General features: G+C 43.3%; 2 protein-coding genes across 2 annotated transcripts in view; one reads left to right on the top strand and one right to left on the bottom strand.

Moving 5' to 3' along the window:
* sbf2 (SET binding factor 2) overlaps window positions 1–13,415 on the bottom strand; it is a 63,567-nt gene extending 50,152 nt beyond the window's left edge. The window contains exons 1-2 of the mRNA XM_068742031.1: window positions 13,361–13,415; window positions 6,624–6,709 (exon numbers count right to left, since the gene is read on the bottom strand). Coding sequence (XP_068598132.1) covers window positions 6,624–6,709; window positions 13,361–13,415 — 141 coding nt within the window. The remainder of the gene's footprint in view (window positions 1–6,623; window positions 6,710–13,360) is intronic.
* Window positions 13,416–19,218: 5,803 nt separating this feature from the next.
* adma (adrenomedullin a) lies at window positions 19,219–20,911 on the top strand. The gene is made up of 3 exons (XM_068741350.1): window positions 19,219–19,313; window positions 19,444–19,563; window positions 19,679–20,911. The coding sequence occupies exons 1-3, from the start codon at window positions 19,219–19,221 to the stop codon at window positions 19,980–19,982; spliced, it is 519 nt and encodes a 172-aa protein (XP_068597451.1). The 3' UTR covers window positions 19,983–20,911.
* The last annotated feature ends 1,843 nt before the right edge of the window (window positions 20,912–22,754 follow it).

Below are 22,754 nucleotides of genomic sequence, written 5' to 3' on the forward strand. Positions count from 1 at the left end.
AATAAAATGAAGTGTGTATCATATGGTATTAGACAGCCCTACAATCAGCCAGCCCAAATATCCAGCAGTTCCTCAGCAGACTCAGGACCAGCTCAGAAGAGTTTATGTCTAACGATGCCAACACAAAGGAGCCCAACTAAAGCAAGAAGCGCCGGTGCGTCCCACAACAGGGTCAACACTGAGGACAAGGGTATCCTGATTAAGCAGTTTTGATGATCCGGAGAAATGTTTGAGTCATGAGGTAAATCTCTTCCACAGATAATTAGCATATGGAATTGACGGGTCCTCTGGTGCCTGGAGGAGTTCCTGTCATGCCACAGTCACACCGCTGGTGTTTACCGGAAGTCAATTCGAGGAGTGTCGATTTGAACAGCTCAGACTTGGCCAAAAGGTAAAAATAATTCAGTGTAAATAAATAAATAAAAATCACCTACATCAACAAACCAATGACAAACTAGTACTGTTTAACCTCTCAGTGTTTGAGTATGTGCACTCTCCAGTGTACTGTGGCTTGATTTCATCCTGTGTATTCCCATTTCCTGGTGAACTCATTCTGCTTTTTCAGGATGGAAAGTCCTGCTTGCTTGACAGCTCCAGCTTTGTTTCCTGATGTGTTTAGCTTCACTGGCACACAACGCATTGATTACTCATGTGTGGATCTTCCTGACAAACACATGATCCCATTCTTCCTCCATTGCTGGAACAGCGTCCGGCTATCTGGAATGCAGTGTTTGGCTTTTCTCGCGTAGTTCTTACAAACATCATAGGAACGACGTGCAGCAAGCCATGTCACGTTACGGTCGCTTGGATCAACCCATCAAGTGACGCAACAAGACCTCCATCTGTTCCCGGGTTTGGTACGGAACCTAGAACCTACTAACAAAAAGGCGCCATTATGGACAAAATATTTATGCTTTGTCATAATTTGCCTCTTCAACCTGTTGATGACAAGATGAGTGAGTCCCCATGGCAACAAGGGCGATTCTTTTCTCTAATGAGGGAAGTCTGAATTGAAGCCCTGAGGCTCAAATCCTGATGGAATCTTTCTGAGGCAATATGCACAGGAAGTTCAGATCCGATTTCCTGTTCAGATTTCTCCATTTGTGCTCAGTAAGTTTTTTTTAACCCCACCATTTTTCGGAGTAGCGTGAGCCACATTCCTCATTACAGCAGGGAACTGAAGAAAAGACAGGCTTTCAAAAAGTCAGAGTTCCAGACACGAGATATGACACTAATGTTTACAGGCTGGTCAAGGCATGTCAAATTCCTTCATGGGGGGGAATTAGTAGGCCCCAGGGGGGATGCTTTAACAAAACAAGGGTATTAAACATACAATCCCTCCATCCGTTGTGATACCGTAAGTACTTTTTATAGGTTAGGGTTTACCACGAACCACAAGTTGGGCAGTGAGGAAGTCTCGGCGGAGCTGTGGAAGGAGGGGAAAGCAGCAACCAGCAGGCTTTAGTGTGAAACACACCGTCTGTCCTTTCTATCAACCTCATAAACCGAAAGGAAAATGACGAATAAAGCGTCCGTTAGTGGAACCACAATCCGTTTATATTCAATTTATGTGGTTAAAAAGTGAACCAAAAACGCAAACGACCGGCAGGGTATGCAGGCAGAGAGACGGTCCTGTTGGCCCGGCCCTTTGGCCCCTGATGGGAGCAGAAAACCCACGACTGCCATTGTTCAGTGTTGCAGAATCTCGCCCACAGCTGTAGCGAGACGGACTGGAGCTCGAGCGTCTGAACACCAGAAGGACTCTCCCTTGTTGTCGTCAGTGTCGAACGCCACAGGCTGAATGCCACAAGCCTTTAAAAGGGGAGTACAGGCCACCTTCAGAAGGTGTCAATACAAAAATGACAACAAATCAACAAAGCGACTAAAGACAAGCTGTTCACCAAGGATTTTGTTTAACAGTGTCTGACTCAGAAAATGACGTGAATGGCATCACTACTCAGAGCGGCTGCCAGTTTATTCTTTCTCTCCAGTTTGACTCATTTATTGCTCCAATTATTGCACTGAACCTCAACTTTGACCTTTTGGCCCTAAATTCAACATTAAGTTTCCAATCATAAACTCCTGCATGGAAGGACGGGGTTTTTACCTCATGTTGTGCAATGAGTTCCTCACATTAGCAGGACTGAGTAAGGCCGATTGAACTGCAGTGAATTAATTTCTATTTAAATATATACGATGAAATCAAAGGGAGATTTGAGTCATTGTTATCAGCCGAGGCATTTCATGCATCTGCGGGGAAACCAGATAAAGACGGAGAAAGAAGGGGTGAGTTTGTTGACCCACACGTTCAAAAATGAACTTTTGGAATGTGTTCTGACCTCGTGGGCATCGTTGTAAAGACAACTCTCGTTGCCCAAACACAGGATATACACACTGAAACACACACATGAACAGCTATCCATCCCATCAGTGCATATTTGCTGTGTTCAGTGAAACATGCTGTTTGAGAAATCCAGCATCTCTTAAATGTTCTTTACAATCAAACTAAGATTCTGTGGTTAGTTAGAGCATTAAATATTTCTTCACTTTATGGACATGCAGAGGGAAAAGGAAGTTGTTTAAATTATGTTCAGACAGATTTATCGCTGATTATCCTAGCAAGACACGTTTTGACTGTATCTCATGACAAGTAATGAGGCAGTGCAAGAATTCTGCTAAATGGAACATTGTGCATGAAGTGTGACAAGATATAAATTATCATGAGGAAAATAATTGATCCAGATATGTAATCTCTGTTTTGGAGTTAAAGGTCAGAATAACAATATTCAGATGACTTGCAGTAACATTTGTGCAGGATTTGAACCTATGACCTTTCTTGCATTGAGGCATCAGTGCTATCCACTGTGCCACCATGCTGCCCAATGTGATCTTTATATCTGAAACTTATATTATATATATAAATATATATAAAAGCAACCATCATACCATTAATGCGTTTGAAAATCAATAACTGAGCATAAAAGATCAAAGGATGTGCTGAAGTCGTGACTGCTTCCTGAGATATTTAGAAAGATGGAAAGGGAAGGACAGTCCGCAGCTGGAGACATGCCATCGCCGGCGTTGAGGTGCAAAAAGGTTTCAGCCTGATGAGAAAAATATAATCCCATGAAGTTTCTCATGAATATTATTATTGTATCGATTCATATATTTTGTTCTCATATTTATTGGAGTTTGCCTATTAGGAATGCTCTACTGGACCTCACTGGTACCTCCAGAACCTCTGTCTGTTTCTCCTATCGCATGAGGACTAATGGGAGGGTGAGGTGATGGAAATCTACTACATGAGCACTGCACTGACCTCCATCTAAAAACCTGGCGTCTCTAACCAATGAGGATTTGTCTTGGGTCCGACCATCATCACTTGCCTGACAAAGATTGGAAACACATTTTTCCTCACACTAGTTGTAAACGCTTTTTCGTGCTGCATTCCTCATCTGTGGCTATTTAGTTTGCTGGGGGTCCGCTGCGACCGCAGAATGCTTTCCTCTTCTCCTCTTCATCCATGGCTTTCGACAGATGTGTTCCTCGGTGTTTATAAATGAGTCACTTTCTTCTTGATCAAGTTGAGACAATCTGCAACTAATCATGGTTTACATGCCAGGTCAAAGCAGAGCCAAAACTCAAATTGCTCGGCGGAGTCTGTTAAACAATATGGTGTCTCTTCATTAAAACTTCAAAGTTGGAATTCCAGTCATTTGGCATTTGACCAAAGTTTGTCATACAATACATAGAAGGAAAGAACCCCGTCGTCCCTGTCATCGTTTGGGATGCCTTTTCATTGAGGAGAGTGATATTCATACATATATTTGCATCACAGAGGAATTCTGCCCGTCAGAGTTTAAACCAACACAAAAGGTTTGTAAAAAAACAGCAACAACAGCAACTCAAAAGCAGGTTTAGTATTAAATGCATCCTCTCCTTTCACCACAGGCTTACCGCCTTCCATGAGAATGATGCGTTATTGCAACTCCCCAGTGTTTAAAGGGAGCATATGTCTCTATTTCAGTCCATGCTGACACATAATGAAGAAGCATCGGGGGGGAACGCTTCAGCATGATGGAGTAGAAGATATTCACACCCCCACTCCGACACAAAATGATGGTATGCAGCACATCAGCCGCATCTGGAAACACTAAAGCAATAGTTTGAGTTCGACTTGCAGCTGTGCTCCTATATTGTAACGCTATGAAACCATGACAGGATGCTTCAGGGGTGATGTCGTCGTCGTCGATGACGACGATGATGATGAATTCACCCAGTCCAGTTACAGAATGGTTGCGATGGGTGCTAGGATTTCAGCCTCATACCAAGCCCTCGAAAATTGTCAGGACGAGTCACACATTCGTTTTACTGCTGTTTTAATCTGCATCGATGAGTGATTTGCTGCATGACTCAACGCTTTCCTTATCTCTAAGCATGTAACTCACAACGACACACATTTGAGATTCAGTGTGTTTCGCAGGCAGACGCCTGCACGCCGTTCAAACCCACCCACTCACAAACAGAGTGTCGATTTTGTGTTAGCAGCCTCATGTTTCCCTCAGTTGCTTTATAGATGCGACCGCTCAAACTAAACGCATGACAAGGTCAGCACCGAGCCAGACTCCAGCTGCAGCTACGAGAACTCATGGCCATGTTTCATCCATCATTAAAGACAAACAAAAAGCATTCAAGTAATGCATTTCCAACCCAAGTTTAATGTTGAGCTTTGACAATTGTCTTATCTTCCGTTATGATTGTAAACAGGAATAAAGATGCAGAAACCCATTTTCTTCATCACAGCATTTCCTCTGATACTGGCACATTAAAAGGCACATGAATTGACATTGAATTCTATTTGTTTTATGCCCTTCTTGCCGTGACTGACTGTACTGCAGTAGGCCACGGGTTCCCCCTTAAATGCAAGTAGATGAGAGAGAAGTAGAATGTTAACATGCGATACAAGTGCTTGTTGCCAGTTATGGAGTGTATATTCACTACAATGAAGACTTGACTAGCCATAGTGACAGCTGCCTTCAATTGAACATGTTTGATTTAACCATGATGATCTTCTCTCCTTCCACATTAACAGAGGAACCAGGACTATGAACAGGGAGACAAGTGGGGCTGATGATATCAGGGCAGGATCACGTCTTTTAAGTCCACCAACAGATGAAAATTGGCACCACAGCATTTTTTTTACTGCAAAATAATCTATAGCCCAGTTAAAAGTGGAGACAGCTATGGCTTAAGGATGTGATGTCTCATTATCGCCCTCCTTTTGCATCTATGGAATGTGGGAGAAGAGCATGTAGCGCACAGTAGCCTACATACCATCCTGCTGCATGCCGGCACGCCACAGATAATAGGACTAACGCCTGAACGCTCCTCACGGGTTTCTGGGCAAGACGTTTATTTTGGCAGCGCATTTCCAATCATTAACAGCAACATCTCCCGCCGACATTCTGGCTGTAAACACGAAATGGGGGAAATCTGATGCCTTTGAGCATCCTGTTTTTGATTTGCTGTTCTTTGCAAACAGAACGATGGATATAAAAACTCACTAAATATTTTATCGTTTGTGCAGGTCCGTGCTTCTACCCGTTTGCCATCGCTCTACGATCACTGCCACTATTCTATGGTTATTAAATACGGGACTACAAAGTCTTGGACTGCAACGAGAGCAGAGAAAAGGTTTATAGAACGCCTCCAAACTGGTTGAGGGTTAACGTTAAGTTTTAAGTTAGCGTGAAGGGCTGCCAACATCCTTCTGCTTTATCATCAAACGCTGATCCGAAGTATCGGGTCCCTCTCTAAACCGAACAGGACAGACAGCAAAGAGAAGCAGATAGCAGACTGGCTACTATTGTGGAGGAAGAGGTTTCCAATTAGTGCACGTCTGAGTAAACACTCATTTGTAATTTATCTCAGGCAGGAAATGCCAATATCTAGAGCTCCAGATGGCAGTGTGCTTTCACAACATGAACATTCCTTTGGGGTATTTTTAGCGTTGTTTTGTGACGCAAAAAAAAAAGCTTTAATTTGTATTAGATGACAAACTCTTTCTTATCAAAGAGAAAATTCCTCAGCATCAAATTAAGAAGCTGATACTGGATGAGGAATGTTTGGTGCAGGACACTAACCAGAAAAACACGCTGCGGATTTAAACGATGAAATTGTGATGTTCCTCTTGAGTGCAGTCAGTCACAAAGGCTGAAATATTCAGACACCAGTTTACACTCAATTTCGTTTCAAACAGTGAACAAATCCTGAAAACTGGTCGGAGGAGGAAGATTACGGAAATGTAGTCAACAAGAATTATGATCGTTTTTGCAGAATCAAGATTCTTCTCAGTCATTACCAAAATATGAATTTGTTTTTTTTCTTTATTTATCTTTGTTAAAAAGCTGTTGTGTCGTCAGGAAAAAACTGAGTTTAGTCTCAGTCATACAAAAATGCATCGAACCATTAAAAATACTAAGAGAAAAGTACTTTATTGTTCCATCTGAGGAAAAACTGACATTGATGTTTAAAGTCAGATGTTAAGCGTCGTTTTTTTAGTTCCTGTTGGGGAGTTTAGGACTATGCAAATGTCCCAGGTAACAAAGCAAGTCGTCACTCACCATTTCCACCCCTTGAGGAAAAGCCGTTCCCTCCCAGTCCTTCTTGGGGAATCGCTGGATGATCTTTCCACATCCCTCCCCTAAACCTGGAGATAGAAACACATGAAGATCTCGTCAGTCAGTGCAGACGACTCCATGGACTCCAGCCAATGATCTAGTGGATCAATGAAGAGACGTCACACAGCGTAACTAAATGAATGGCATGGCCGAAATAATGGTAAATGTACACATAAATATGCAGCACGGTCAGAATAATGTCTCCAGTAAGAACTAATGACATTATATTATTAAACCATCACTCTATGGTTGTACAGAATATTAGTAAATAGTAATTTTGGTTAATTCTCAACCCTTTTATGAAAATTAACTTAGAATATGTCGTTGCATGACTATTTTAGCAAAATATATGAAACATGAGGTGAGAAGTTCAGTTAAATGAAACAAAATCAACGACGTTTCCATCCATGCGTGAATTAATACCAGTATCTACATTGAATTTACAGTAACACACAGATAAATGTGTCGTTGTCCACGTTCTTTATTTAAAGTAATCAGTGTCAGGACAGCAAAATGATGCTTAAGAGCTGAATTAAGACGCACAACACAGTGTGGCGTTTGCATACATGCAACAAGCAGCATCTTGTAAATGGATTACTTTTAACAGACTTGATTCAGTAAAGACATTTCAGGACAAATTCAATCTACAAACCCTGATTTTTGCCTTGTAGGTTCTGCTTAAAGGAGAGCAAATTAAGCTCAATGTGCCTTTTATGTCATTTTTTTCTGGCAAACTTTGCGTGCCAGTGTGGCTTAATGATGAATACAAACAACAACCCAACATGCCCTTATCATTACAGCGCACACTTCTGTGTTTAGTTAAAACACACTCATATTACACATCACCGCATTATAAATAGATCTAATTTGCCGAAGGCACCAAAACAGAGCTAAACCGTCTTAGCACAGCGTCTTGACTCGGTCATAGATACGTGACACCACACATTGTCAGTGAGTGAAGACAGACAGCTGGATGCTGATGTACAGCAGGTGTGTGAAGCCACGCTGATCGGAGGTTGACCATCGAACACTCCACCAGTGAAAACAACTCCCCTCGTAGATTTCCCAAAGGGCGTTACAAAACTCTTAAGCCAAAATTGGATGCAATAATTCACGTCAATAAGAGCACAAACACAACAGAGTTTGTATTTAGGGGTTGACGTACACGACCACAACATTCCTGTTCAGCAACCTGGAATGCTAATAAATTAGAAATGTATAACCTTTGGAAAATTCTCCTGATTTAATGTGCCAAAAACAGCACTTTCAGGTCGAGTCGCGCTGTTGTCTGACTTCACCTCCACATTATCTTGAACTCTTAGTGACTCTTGGACAGTTGGGAACGCTTCTATTTTCCAGACAAATTGTTTCTTATCGAGAGAAGAGGCAGAAATAGAACACATCTGTTCCATATCTTCAAATTATTTCAGATAATACTGATAAAGAAACATATGGATAGGCTTTTTTTTTTTTAGGCAATCAATGAAAGATCACATTGTCAAATCAAATCATTCGAGCTACATACTAGTTTAATGCTTGCTCTCCCAGTTAGGGTTGCACAATATGCAATGGATAAATTAATCCATGGAGTTCCAGTAAGTGTTTTCAATAGCTTAAACAATACTCAAATACTTGGCAATACGTATACACTTTTAGCATTGATGTGAATGAATCCAGACAGGAGAAGACAAAGATCACAACAGAGAAACAGATGAAGAGAGTTTTCATTAGACAGGCAGAGCAGTGGTCCTTCTGACTGTCATTAGGCAGGCTATTTTACCATTCAGTGCATTTCCATTGTCTTATCCTGAAATAACCAAATAGCCTGAGACAGCAGACTCCCTTTGGAGCCTGCTTGTGAAACCCCTCATTTCCAGGAAATCGATACCAGGAGGCAAAGTGCAACAACGAAGAGACACAGAAAGAAATCCTCCACATCATCACGTCATGAGCAGCAGGAGAAACCTTCAAACCCGCTGCCGACATCATCTTTAAATCTAGACCTAATAAGTCACAATGAGGTTTTAGGCCCCGGTTGGGATGGGCGTCGTCTGTTTGCTGGATGGTGGTTGTGTGCCTGCCTTTGTTCACCTGTAGCGGTGAACCAAAGCGTGTCCAGACAACGCACAGAGACCGGACATGGTAGAATGCTTGGTTAGGAGTCTACAGGGCTTTACGGCTCCTCTAATTAAAATCACATGTTCAAGTGCTCCAAGTTCAAATTTTCAACCACGGATGGAATAAAACACAAAATTCCTCGCATTCCGCGAGGCTGCGCTCTTGTATTAAAACAAGACATGCTTTCAAATACTACCCCCCTGACAGCTATAAAGAACCCCAGTGGAGGATAATAGAACCCAGGCCTGAATAAGAACATGTTAATTTGAACATCCGCTGGCTAGGTTAAAAATCAAGGTCATTTATCTTTTGGAAGAATGCTATTTAAACAACAAGAATAAAGACCACGGAGGCCAAACTCATGCGTGTGCTCAAGATCATGGCCCATTTCCAGCTCAAATCAGAAGCACGTGCGGTACAGCCAGATTATATAACCCAATAACAGCATTATGCGGATCAGGTTTAAGATAAAAAACACAACAACATAAAACTAAAAACCCTTTGTTACAGAAACTATGGACTATAATAATTAATAAATATATGTGAAATATCAGTCAGATTAAAACAAATCTCATACTGTATTAGTAGCATAAAGACATAAAACTAAATGTCATATTTTAATTGCTGATCGATCACTGATTTAAAATGAAAACCAACTCAAAATGTTCTTGTAATGAGCTATTTCAGTGACATTAAGAAAGCATTAAACCCTAGTCGAATTAATGACCAAACAGAATTCATTATCATTATTGAAGCTGGTATACAAGACTCTAAATAGCATCTATCAGAGACGGCCAAAATGGATTTCCTCCACCTCGTCCACATCTTGCTGCTCAAGAGGAAACATGCGATTATCTTCGGTCCACTTGCCCACCACGTTTCAGCAGCTAACTCCACATCCGACTAAAGCACTATTGCAGCAATAATGACATCTTTGCAGCTTATTATAACTGACACTTGCATGTACCGGTACTCAAGAATCCTTGGTTTTCAGCCAATTCCCGTGATTAACGTGAACACATTAATACACAAGCCATCCACCATTACATGCTGTATCTCTTTGGTGCAGAAAAACACAATTTTTGCTGCTCACTTGCACAAATGCCAGAGCCATGAGTCTGCTCTGCGCTCTCCCTCTCTCTCTCTCTTAGGCTGTGCATAAGCAACAGGCATGAATATGGATGCAGCTCATCCAAAAGCAGCCCTCTCCTTCCCAGCTTTCAGCAAAAACAACTGGATGCAATCCATTTATAGCCCCTGGTCACCCCATGCTGCCATCTGATATTCTAATCTCTTTCAAACTGGTCCAAGTTCAGAGCAACATCTGCTTGACGCAAACTGAAGCAATAACATTCATTCCAAGTCATATCAGCTTCAAAACAACACCAGTATTTGTTTCAGTTGCTTTCGTCATATCAAGGCAATGAGTCGGCGTGCTTTAGTGAAAGGTATGTACTTCTGAATTCCACACAATTCATCTGTCAACTTTGTATTTACATATTAGGATTAAACCAAAATATTTCTGGTTATGAACTTGAGCATCATTTGTACAACCCCACAAATCACACGGCCGTGACCGTCCTGCACCTTATCATCAGAGCCCCCCCCACACACACACACACACACACACACACAAAGTCGGCCTTGGTTAGGATGCCTCTAACCACAAAGTCTGAATCCAAATGAAAAGCTGCCAAGTGTGGCGTGAAAAAAAAAAAAATGAAAACACATCCAGGAGTAAGGAATACAGAGGCGGGAAAATTGCACGTCGGCCACCCCACTGTCAGGAAACACATAAATGTGAGACCTTTGTTAACCACAAGCAGACTGTTGGTGTTGAACAGAAACAAGAACTGACATTTTCCTTCAGTTTTTTTTTTACAATATCAGAGTACTTAGTAAAAGTAGCTGGCATTACAACAGTACGATTCGGGGAGGATACAGAACAGAGGATAAATCCACAGACACTGTTCAGGGAATTATGTACATCAATCTATAGACAGTGAACAAGCCACTCTTTCATTTGAAACGGCACATATGTGTGTCCTACTACAGGGGGATCACACTCCTCAGCCTCCGGGGAAAGTCTATTCTCGGGTTCTGGAGAGGAGTATCAGACCGATAGTCGGGGGGACCAATGTGGTTTTCGTCCCGGTCGTGGAACACTGGACCAGCTCTACACTCTCCTGCGGGTTCACGGAATTTAATGACGTATTTTAATTACTGTTAAAAATTGCACCTTCAAGCCCACTGCCTGCAGTCTCACCTCCACATCACGTGATTAACTAACTACTCATTATTACCAGTGCACACAAGCTGTAACTCGCTTTATCAGCAATACTAAAAGAAATATTATTAATGGGTATAGAATTTAATTAACTGATTTAGTTTTTTATGCTGCAGTTCCAAATCATTTTTAAGTTTGAGTCAAGCCCATTCCACACCAGAGAGGTTGACACAATCGATTTCATCAGCAAAAATATTGAACTCATGATCCCCGTGTTTCCTTGTGGTTGGACTTTGTGAAAGCGAATTGATTCAGACTGGACTTGAATCTGGAGCGACGCCATGAAAAGAGGCTGGAGGAACTTGAATGTCTTCCCTGAAGGCAGATTTACTGACTAATTCTACTTCCTCTCAGCTGCTCTCCGAACAGTGCGTGCCATTTCAGACCATGGGAAATTATAATTTTCAGGCATTCAGCACATTTGAAAGGTTTAATCGAATAATTTTTAGGATTATATGGAACAAAGCGCCGCGTTTGATATATAAATCGTTCACCATGACAGACTGATTTGCCTTTCTCATTCAGATAAACTGATCAAAAAGTAGATCGAGGGGCTAAACATAGAAGCTGCCTTGGTGTACCTGCATTCTCAGTATTCAGCCTGCCACTTGACATCAGCAAACACAACTCGTGCTTCAATGGTTACGCAAAACCCGAACTGAAAAAGAAGTGCCGTTTAATAATCTGGGGGACATTAACTCCCCGGATGACATTCATTCAGTGTGCTTTGGTGTTATTTGGATTCTGTTGACTCCCTTTGTCCACTACCTGCCCTCAAACACACTGAGGTCGTCTGCTGCAAGTTTACTGCAGATTTTCAGAAACACTCAAAACAAAACTACGGATGCAGCTTTCGTCAATTACGACCAAAAACTATCACAACACCCAACCAATGGCTATGTGAGAACAATGCATTAAATACTTTGATAATGTGAAATTTTACTTGTCTATTCACATTTTAAAATCTTTCCAGAGACAGGCCTGAAACTGATTTGCACCTTGCACTACGTGCACTCCTTTTGACTTCATTTAAAATGTTATATATTTTATTTTCATCCTTGTTTTATATAATGATCACCGATATATATATATGTTGTAATTTTTCTAGCAGGCACTTTCTTTGCTGTAAAGCACTTTTAGCTTTGCATTTAGTTTCTTGCATCACAGCGTTCCCTGTGTGAGGCTGAGCCTGAGACTCTTCCCTGCTCAGAGGGGGGCTTGGTTGGGGGGGGGGAGGGGGGGAACTGAGCGTCTCCCATCAGAGGAGGAGAGAGGAGCAATGTTCCCTCTAAAATTTTTCATGCGTCTACTCTGAGCAAACCCACAAACTCCCTGAGCAGTCCCTTGGACAACTTTGAGCAACATCATAATAATACATTTTATTTTAAACGCACTTTACATTTGAAAGAAAATCTCACAGTGCACAATAGTATAAAAATAAATAACATAAAAACAAGTGATAAAAATCAACAGGCAAATGATGTATGTCCTGGAACTCCGATTACAATGGCGTCTATTAGCTGCGTAAAAACATGCGAATCTCATCATCACTGACTCACAGTGGAAAATAGCACAGAATGAATGTTTAGGTGTTTATGCTATTTTCAATTTAGGTTGGATTTGTTTTGTGCGCAACGTGGATTTTCGCTGCGCGAAAACCGTGTCAGCTGTGCGTAAATACGCACGAGCGCACCTTAGAGGGAACGTTGGAGAGGAGGATCCGGGACAGCCTTTTCACAAAGCTTTACGCCCAAATTGGGAAAGGTTTAGCAAACAAACAAACGTTACTCCACATTTCATTGACAGGTGCAGCTGGAGAGCCAAAACGAAGAGGCAGGTAGCTGCGGATATTACGCAGCAAACACCCATCCTGGCGTGGCTAATGCTAGCTAGCTGAACCAACACGACAGCTAGCTTCATTCAGCGAGTCAAACCGACCCCCTGAGCCGCACTGGAGCGCAGCTCACAGGATGTGGCGGAGTTTTTTGAATCGGAGAAAAAGTCTCTATTGATCCAGGTGAAATATTTTTATCGTGCGCGTCCACCGGTGACCCGAATTGATCTCTCTCACGCACACACACACACACAAGGAAACCACCGGACTCAAGTCTCGCCCAGCTGTGTGGCTAGCGTGAAGCTAACCGTGAAGCTAAGCGTGAAGCTAAGCGTGAAGCTATGTAGCATCAACATCATCACACACACACTGACTGACGGCCAGGACCCGAACCTCAAGCTCCGCAGAGCGATCGGCGCAACAGCCCGCCGGCAGACTTACCGGATTTCTCTTGGTCGTATCCCACGACAATGAAATAGTCAGCCAATCTCGCCATGTCTGCTGGTTGTCCCGAGATATGCCAACACAATTCAGCATTTTTCCTTCTTCCAAAGCACAGCCATGTTTGACAGAAGGCGCGTCACTGCGCTTGCGCGCAGGACGAAGAGGCGTCCGTGGGCGTGGGCCGCTGAGTTTACAAACACAGCGGATCTTTGTGCGTCTGTGTGGAACAGCGGCTCCGCAACATGCCGGAGCCGCACTTTCACGTAACTGCGGGGAAATTGATCGATAATCGCATTGGGGAGACCGTGGATCGTAACATTTTTGGAAATTTTACTAGATGGAGAATTACATATGGTTTACTGGAAGCACACTGGGAGCTTCCCACCAGCTCGGAGGTCATAAAATCCCGAGATTCCTCCTCTGAAGGACTCTCAAAGGATGACTGGAACATTATGTAGATGAATATAACAATTAAGAATATATAGAATATTGAAACGAGTGTTTCATTGAGCAAATGTGATTTTTAATCATATTTTGTTTATTTTTATTTATTTATACAACAACAAGGACACATTTTCATCAGTGCTGACTTCTGCACGCATGGATGGACAGATCCCCATGCTGCACCCTTCACCCAATTCATGACAGGGAGTAATGAAGCCAAGGACAACTGAGTAGGCAAAATATTTGCTGCCTCTCGACCTACACACCAGGGACAAGGCCAAACCCCGTGGCATGAAAATGGGAAACGCTGTGACAGGGAATGTAGCATGGAAATCATGACTAGAGCTAATTCATGTGAGGGCAACACACATGGCAGGAAGCCAGCAGGGGGGAAATGAAGACAAAAGTAGTAACACGTGCCAAGAAATGAAGAAATACTAACTGACTGGAGACCGGGTGTCTCTGTGAAGGGTTCGTCAGTGCAAAATAATTTTGTGAAAGTCACAGGATTGCGAATGACAAACATTTCCAGGTGACAGTATCAATTAACCATTATGATAATTATGAATCATCTTTCAGATTTGTGCCTTTGGGGGTGACACCCTGTTCTTCCTGGCAAACATGCCATTAATTGCTCCGGCTTCCTGCCACACATGCCTGCTCTGCTCATACATGGACCAGCAGTCATCAAACAACAACAATTTAATGACAGACAAGCAAGACATGTCTATATAAGGAGCCGAAACGCAACGGCAGAATTTTGTTGTGTCATTATTGCGAAAATCTCCCGCAACAAGTGCTGGTAAGAGGAATACCCGTCTGCTAAATGCAATTATCATTGTGAAGGGCATTATTTTTGGCTAAACATGAAACCTAGGAGGATCTGCATAAGAACAAGAAGAATGTATGAAGGAATAACTGAAATATAATGTCGATAATATAATATATAACACTAAAAAATAATATTAGGCATGCTTTAATGTATGAGATGCCATCCAAACTGAAAGCAAATGTTTGCTGGCATTTACAACACCATGAAATTAATGTGAAATCAGGACATGCGATTGGTCTTTGGGACCTGATCAAGTTTTCCCAGGCAGGGAATGTCATTACATTATGTTCTTCTCAGCCGTAGACATAACTCGACATTCAAACACTTCACCGTGCTACGTGCAATTTCTGAAGGTGCTTTCTATGTTCCACTTGAGAGCCTCTTATCTACGTCGTGTACCCAGCTCACAGGGGTGTTGTTCTGAGCTGTGCAGAATAACCGTTTAAGTTTTTTTTTTTTTTTTACAGAGCCCCTGTTCTTTCTATATTGCTTCTTATATTTATTTTCACGTAGCTTTATGAAACCTTGTGATCTTGTAAAAGATGCTGCATTAATGTTATAGTGATTGCTGCAGTTCCCATCCCATGGAGTCAAGGTGCTGGATGGCTGTTCTCCGAGCACCGGACAGGTTATCATGCATGCACTCTAAACGCAATGAGGGGAAACAATGTCAAAATAAAATGTATTTAAAACAATGTCAAAGCCAATATCGTTCATGTCACAGACTGTTCATTTTTGGAGACTGGACTTATTTTCACATAATAGTAAACTTCCATTTCGCATTCATTGAAATATTCAAATAAATATACACAGTCATTCCAGAGTCAAATATTTACCTTGTACAAACAAACACAATGAGTATATTGCATTTATAGTCCGGTATACCTACATATTTAATCATTTACTTAATGTTTGTTTCTTTCTGTCCGTCAACCTGACGGACATTTTGCCACGGTTCCACCAGCATGTCAACATTGCAACCCGGGGGAACAACACGCTTGACCGGGTGTATACGAACCGCAAGGACAGCTACAGGGCTACCCCACGTCCCCACCTCGGCCTCTCTGATCACATCTCCATCATGCTGGTCCCTTCCTATCGTCCTGTGTGCAGGTCCACTCGCCCAACACAGAAATCCACCACTGTGTGGCCCGGTGACGCTGCCTCAAAGCTGCAGGACTGCTTCGAGCGGACTGAATGGCGGATCTTCAGGGAAGCGGCAACATATGCTGGAGACGTGGACCTGGAGGAGTACACATCATCTGTCCTGGGCTTCATCAGCAAATGCGTTGAGGATGTGACCACCACCAGAACAGTCACTATTCACCCCAACCAGAAACCATGGCTGAACGGTGAAGTTCGCTCTCTCCTGAAAGCCCGGGACTCAGCATTCAGGTCTGGTGATGCTCCAGCACTCAGAGCGGCGAGGAGAAGCTTGATATCGGGGGTAAAGAGGGCCAAAGCCTCCTATGCTCGGAGAATAGAGGGTCATTTTGCTTCCAACGACCCCCGGAGCATGTGGAAGGGCATCAGTACCATCACGGACTACAAAAAGAGAGTCATGGAGTGCCCCAGGGACCCGTCTCTTCCGGATGCCCTTAACACCTTCTACGCACGCTTTGAGGCTTCCAACACGTCACCCTGCACAAAGCTCACGCTTCCACCAGGTGAGCTGCCCCTCAGTCTGGCTGCTGAGGATGTGATGAGGTCCCTGCGGAAGATCAACCCCCGCAAGGCTGCAGGCCCAGACAACATCCCGGGCCGGGTTCTGAGGGACTGTGCCGATCAGCTCTTCGAGGTGTTGACCGACATCTTCAACACCTCATTGTCCCAGGGCTCAGTGCCGACGTGTCTGAAGACAGCCACCATCATCCCTGTCCCCAAGACCTCCACAGTATCATGCCTGAACGACTATCGGCCGGTTGCTCTGACTCCGATAGTCATGAAGTGCTTTGAGCGGCTGGTGATGGGGCACATTAAGGACAGCGTCGATGACAGCGTGGACCCCCATCAGTATGCGTACCGGAGGAACCGCTCCACCGACGATGCGATCGCTTCAGTGGTTCACGAGGCCCTGAGTCACCTGGAGACCAGAGATGCTTATGCCAGGCTGCTGTTTCTGGACTTCAGCTCGGCATTTAACACCATCATCCCGCAGACTCTGGTCAACAAACTGGTGACACTGGGGCTGAGCCCATCGATGTGCAACTGGGTTCTGGACTTCCTGACGAACAGGCCGCAGACTGTGAGAATCCGCAACATCTCCTCCGCCCCCATCATCCTCAACACCGGCTCCCCTCAAGGATGCGTTCTGAGCCCTCTGCTGTTCACCCTGCTGACGTATGACTGCAAAGCCAAGTACCCGAGCAGTCATATCGTCAAGTTCGCAGACGACACAGCAGTGGTGGGACGCATCCTCAACAACGACGAGTCGGAGTACATGCAGGAGGTGGAACATCTGGTGCGGTGGTGCAGAGATAATAACCTCTGCATCAATGTGAAGAAAACAAAGGAGATGATTGTGGATTACAGGAAAGGAGGCTACACCCCCCCTCCCCTCCACATCGGAGGAGCGGCTGTCGAGGTGGTCCAGAGCATCAGGTACCTGGGCGTGCACATCGCTAGCGACCTGACATGGAGGACTAACTCAGCCGCCTTAGTGAAGAAGGCCCACCAGCGCCTCTACTTTCTGAGGAGGCTGAGGCGAGCAGGTATGGGCTCCCCTGTCCTTGCGTCCTTCTACAGGTGTGCGGTGGAGAGTGTCCTCTCATCCTGCATCACGGTGTGGTACGGCAGCTGCTCTGCTGCAGACAGGAAGGCCCTGCAGCGGGTGGTTAAATCGGCCCAAAGGACTTCGGAGAGCAGCCTACCCACCGTGAGTGACATTTACAGCAGGAGGTGCAGGAAAAAGGCAACCTGCATCATGAAGGACCCCACCCACCCTGCACACGGACTATTTTCCCCCCTCCCATCTGGGAGGAGGCTGCGCAGCATCAGGGCCAGGACCACCAGGTTCAAAAACAGTTTCTTCCCTGATGCTGTGAGGGTTGTGAACAGAGGATAACTCGGAGGCCAAATGCACTGCTTCCGTGTTGGACCCAAACGGGGATCGTGCAATCACTGTCACTTTGTGCAATCACTGTCACTTTGCCACTTGTCACTTTTTAATTTTGTGTATATATTTACTTTTAGTTGAATGAATGTGTGTTGCGCGCCTCGAGCTGGGACCTGAGTGCTGTTTTTCGTTTGTGCATGAGAGTGTATGAATGACATTAAAGATTTCTTGATTCTTGATTCTTGATTCTTGATTCTTTCTAAATCTCCTATTCATCATTCACTTTGCTTGAACATGGAACTTCACTGTGTCAGGGAGTGGCCCGAAAACAGAACAAGGAGACATTCCTCCACTTATCTACATACAATTACTTTGTTGGACTGAAAAGAGAATTAGCAAAAACTGAAAAGAAACGTTCAACTTAAAATGAAAAAAGAGATTTGTGATTATTTTGCATCTCGTAAGGGGAGCGCGAGTGTGGCATCTCACTTCCATAACTCTTCGCACATATGAACATGAAGTGAATGGTTTATACTGATCATTTAAAACCTCGTTACGACATCATCATTCGCAGAGTGAGTCTAACTGTTAAACAGTTTGTGCCTGACTGGAAATAACACAATAGACTTACTTTTACTCGTTTATTGCTTATTCTATTTCAAGTTTTGATCTTTCCACTGTAATACGCTGCACTACAACAGCGCAGCAATGCGGAGGATGGGGTGGGGGGAAGGATGAGAGACTGTGAGTGTCAGTCAATGAGTCCCTCCCACCTCCTGTATAAAGGCTCCCATTCTGGTGTGTAGGAGCTATAAGCAGGGTGACACAGCTGCCTTACAGAGCCAGGGGCAATCACAAGAAACCTGTGGAGTACTCTTTTACAAGCGAACTGAAAGGAAGATCTTTTTTTATATAGATACAGCTGAATTGGCATAGAATTACAGGTATGTGCATTTGATTTTACACAAGGTATCACTGCTTTTCTTTCCGCTGATGTCTTTATCCGAGTGCTTTTGAGGTCAGTGGACAAGTGTAGAGGCAAGGACAGGTTATCTGGCTGCTTATATAAGCAGTTCAGCTCTTATGTGTGCATCTGTGAGGGTATTCCCTTCAAGCTGAAACGCATCTAACAGAGGGAGTGCGTCACTTATTCTTCATTTGCAACTATTTAGGTCTGTTATGTTCTTTTTAATCAGAGCACTGCGTTGATTATCGTCTTTTTTTTTGTTTGACTTTGGAGTTGAGGCTATTCTGGGTCCCTCATTGATAGACTGTCCTTCGGCTCATTGGCTATGGGCCCAAAACGTGGTTGTGCGTTTACTTAACAAAGAAAAATCTGACCTTAGTTTAACATTTTAAATAAATGAATGATACGTGTAAATAACTTGGCTTTTGGACTCTTGTGTAAGAAAGAGGGATTACATTCATAGTGGGCCATTAAAGAATGTATGCAATTAGGTATTACTTTATAACATGAATAAATATTTAACAGGTGTTTTTTTTTTACCCTTCACAGGAGTCAAAATGAGACTGACCATTCAGTCCTTCCTCTATTGCTGTCTGCTGGCAAGAGTAGCACACTGTGTGGAACTTGACGTGACCCCGGAGTTGAGAAAAAAGTGAGTTTTCTGAGTATTTTATTCAAAAGTAAAACTGATTTCATGCTATTTGAGAATATAGCAACATTTACCTGCCGGAATTCCTTATGCAGGACTGATGGACTTTTCTTTTCTCTTCTTCCAGGCTAAGCATATGGCTGGGGAGCAGATTGAGACGGGATCTTGCAAGAGCATCAGTAGACAAGACAGAAGAATCTGAGGATTTTGTCAGACCAGAAGATATCAGGGATGCTTTGTTGCCACATTCCAGGTATGATGCTGACCATTCAATTTAAAGACATTTAAAGAGCGAACACTCATGCTTTAGAGATGCAGAAGTGAACAACATGAATTAATGTCCCGCTGGCTCTCCTTCTGTCCACCAGCACTTCCAACAATGTGCGAACCAAGAGGTCCAAACATTCGAACAACCAGTCAAGACGACAGGGCTGTTCTCTGGGCACCTGCACAGTCCATGACCTTGCACACCGCCTGCACCAACTCAACAACAAGCTGAAGATCGGCAGTGCCCCCGTTGACAAGATCAGCCCGCAGGGATACGGCAGGAGACGGCGATCTCTTCCAGAGCAGAGGGTCACGCTGAGGCTCGCGAAGGGCAGGCTGAGGCCAGTGTGGAGCATAAACACCTCACAGGTGCACAAACTTGAAGCTCTCCTCAGACGGACATGAACGGAACTTTGCAAGAGGCGGCAAAAAGCAACGGAGTTGCTCAGAGTTAGTCTCTTCTCTGCTATGTTCTAAGATTCTCGAAATGCCTTAGACTGCTGCCAAATATTCTCCAGCACATTTTTCCAGGCATGATGACTGAGTCAGAGTAAGATTGGCTGCACTGAGTCTAAATGCTGAGTGTTGCAGCTCGGTGATGCAGAGCATGTGAACCAAAGCGTCTGCTTCCAGACACTGGAGGGTACAGCGTGGAGCGGACGACAGGTGCTGCGCTCTGCTTGGCAGGGGCAAAGGGAGACTGCTAATGCCTAGGAAAGAGGGCACATCCTCCGATGTAAACAGGGAACTCTCTTCTAACAGTCTGGGACTTTGCACATTTCTTCCTCAAGGCCAAGACGTCGATAAGTGCAATCCTCTGAGGATTATACCACCATGTTCCAAACTGTCAGTAATTGTCTGCACTTTTCCATTTGGACTTAAAGTCAAATGAATCATCAGGAAAATACATCTTCATCACAGTGCCAAACAGGAAGAGCTCCAAAACGCTCCGTTGATAGCAGGTTTTGGACACTGTATAAGGGAAGAAAGAGCGCCTTAGATTCTGTGAGAAATGTGCCAATCCACAAAGGATTGAAAAATACTTGAAATTGTTATTGTTTGTACAAAAACATGTGCAATCTATATATTTGTTTTTATTGCAGGTATCTGTATATACGAATGTCTTTATTTAAATATTATATAGAAGTTACATTAAAACACTTATGCAGACAGAACTATTTTTGTACAGGAAGAAATATATATGGTCATTATTCTTTTACAAACTGTGGGAATAGGATATCTTTTTTATAGGTTTATTATATATTTGCAAATGTGTTCTATTTTATTTGTGTTGAAGCAATAACATTGTTATTCAATAAACATTTTGCATACAAATTCCAGACCTTGTCAAGATGTTCTTTCCTCCCAGCTATTGTAAATGTGAAAATGACTGTTGGGTGGAGTGCTCTGCTGCAGAAAGACACGGAGCACCTGGACTCTGTTAAGTGATTGCAGGGTCTCATTAGAGCCGAGCCAACTCACTGCATTCCCCTGGCTATGACACCCCCTTCCACGAAAAATAAAAAAGGGTAGACAGGGTGCCAGGCGCATTCCTGCTTGTTTTAGTTCATATTTGTTGGCTCACCCCTGAACAGCCCTTGAGCCATCAGCGGAGGCTGAGGCTTTAGCTCCATCTGTATTCAATGGTGGCTCGATTGGTCCCACTGCGGGAGGTTCCGGTCTGACATTCCTGTGAGAGCATCATGAAATCGGCTCCAACAAAGTGCTGATGAGGATCTTCACATGTGACTGGACCCCCTTGAGAATGTGCTGCAAATCACACACCCTCCTCAACTAGTGTGTGATGATCAATAAGGAATGAGTGAGGATGGAAAGAAAGAAAGACTGAATACTATACAACAGGAAATAACATAAAGTATTTAGACAATAGTACATTCTACAGCTGTTTTCCATAGAGCCCACTGCTCATTATATCAATGTAAATTCCTTTCATTAGAATTTGGTGACGTATTCTGCTTTGCTCCATTATGCTTATAGGTTGTATGTGACAGGAGGCGATCATGCCATCTACTGAGATTGGATGGGTAAAACGGTTTAGGGTGACTTTAGTGGGATTTCTTAAATTAGGTCAGACAGCTGAAGGGTCAAATTAAGTTTTTATATTTTAATTAAAACAAGCAGGAACAGCCAGATGGCTTTCTTTACCACTGAGTGTGTTTAGATCATTTTCTTTTGCATGGACAAAATAATTGTTACTTCAGAAATAGACGTTGGCTCCATTGCATTCATTCTTTCCTAAATTGAATTTTCATCTAATCCCGTAGTTCATCGCATGGCAAAAAACATCAGTATATAAAGTATCTTTATACCAGAAGGCCTGTCCCACGTGTGGCTGAAACACACGAAGCCGTTGTGGGCAAACTAAACCAACGTGATGTCGCCATCTAGCGGTGGATGGAGTTAAATCTTCTTCTACTTTTTTGAATGTTGTAAACAAAACAATTAAAAAGGTGCATTAGTGTTCGGTGTCTGTCTCTCCAATTCAGCCAGTCTAAGAATAGATGAACGGCTGTGCAGCCTGGCCCATTCAGTGTACTCTAATTGTGTGACGGTGTCACTGCTCCAGTAAGCCAATCAGGGAGTGACGCCAGTGACGAGATGATAACCTCAGGACACTGATCAGTGGAGGTCAAAAACTAATACCCACTTTCCAAAGCTTACTGTAAGCTAAGCTTCAAGGCTTGTATTTATTTATTTGTTTATTTCCATTGCTGCATTCAGATGGGTATTAACATGATCAGTTTAAGGCCTGCTCTTTCTAGTACGATGTTGATGCTGCTACCTCCACTATTATAACTTTCTTACCAAAATGAATGAAGTCAGGAAGTCCGGTTTGGCTGTCAATAAAAAAAAAGGTACAAAGCCAGTGCTTAAAGTCAGTCCTCTCTATGGTCAACTCTGTAAGTAGCCTAAAAGCGTGAGGCCAGAGGATTACCATCATAATCTGAAACACTGCAGAGCTAAATCAGGGACTGCAGGCCCCCTGCTGCTTATGCCCATGGTTAAATCTAGGTCCTATTTTGCAGGCTTTCTGAGGAGTTTAACATGTCAATATAAAGTGCTTGGAGTTTCTTTGCTATATGCATTTGATGTATATGCAATAATAGAGACACTTCCTGTTCGGACTGTTTCTTGTAAAACATCAAAAAAAGGACA

This window comes from Brachionichthys hirsutus, chromosome 1 (assembly GCF_040956055.1).
Source record: "Brachionichthys hirsutus isolate HB-005 chromosome 1, CSIRO-AGI_Bhir_v1, whole genome shotgun sequence".
NCBI classification, from domain to species: Eukaryota; Metazoa; Chordata; class Actinopteri; order Lophiiformes; family Brachionichthyidae; genus Brachionichthys; species Brachionichthys hirsutus.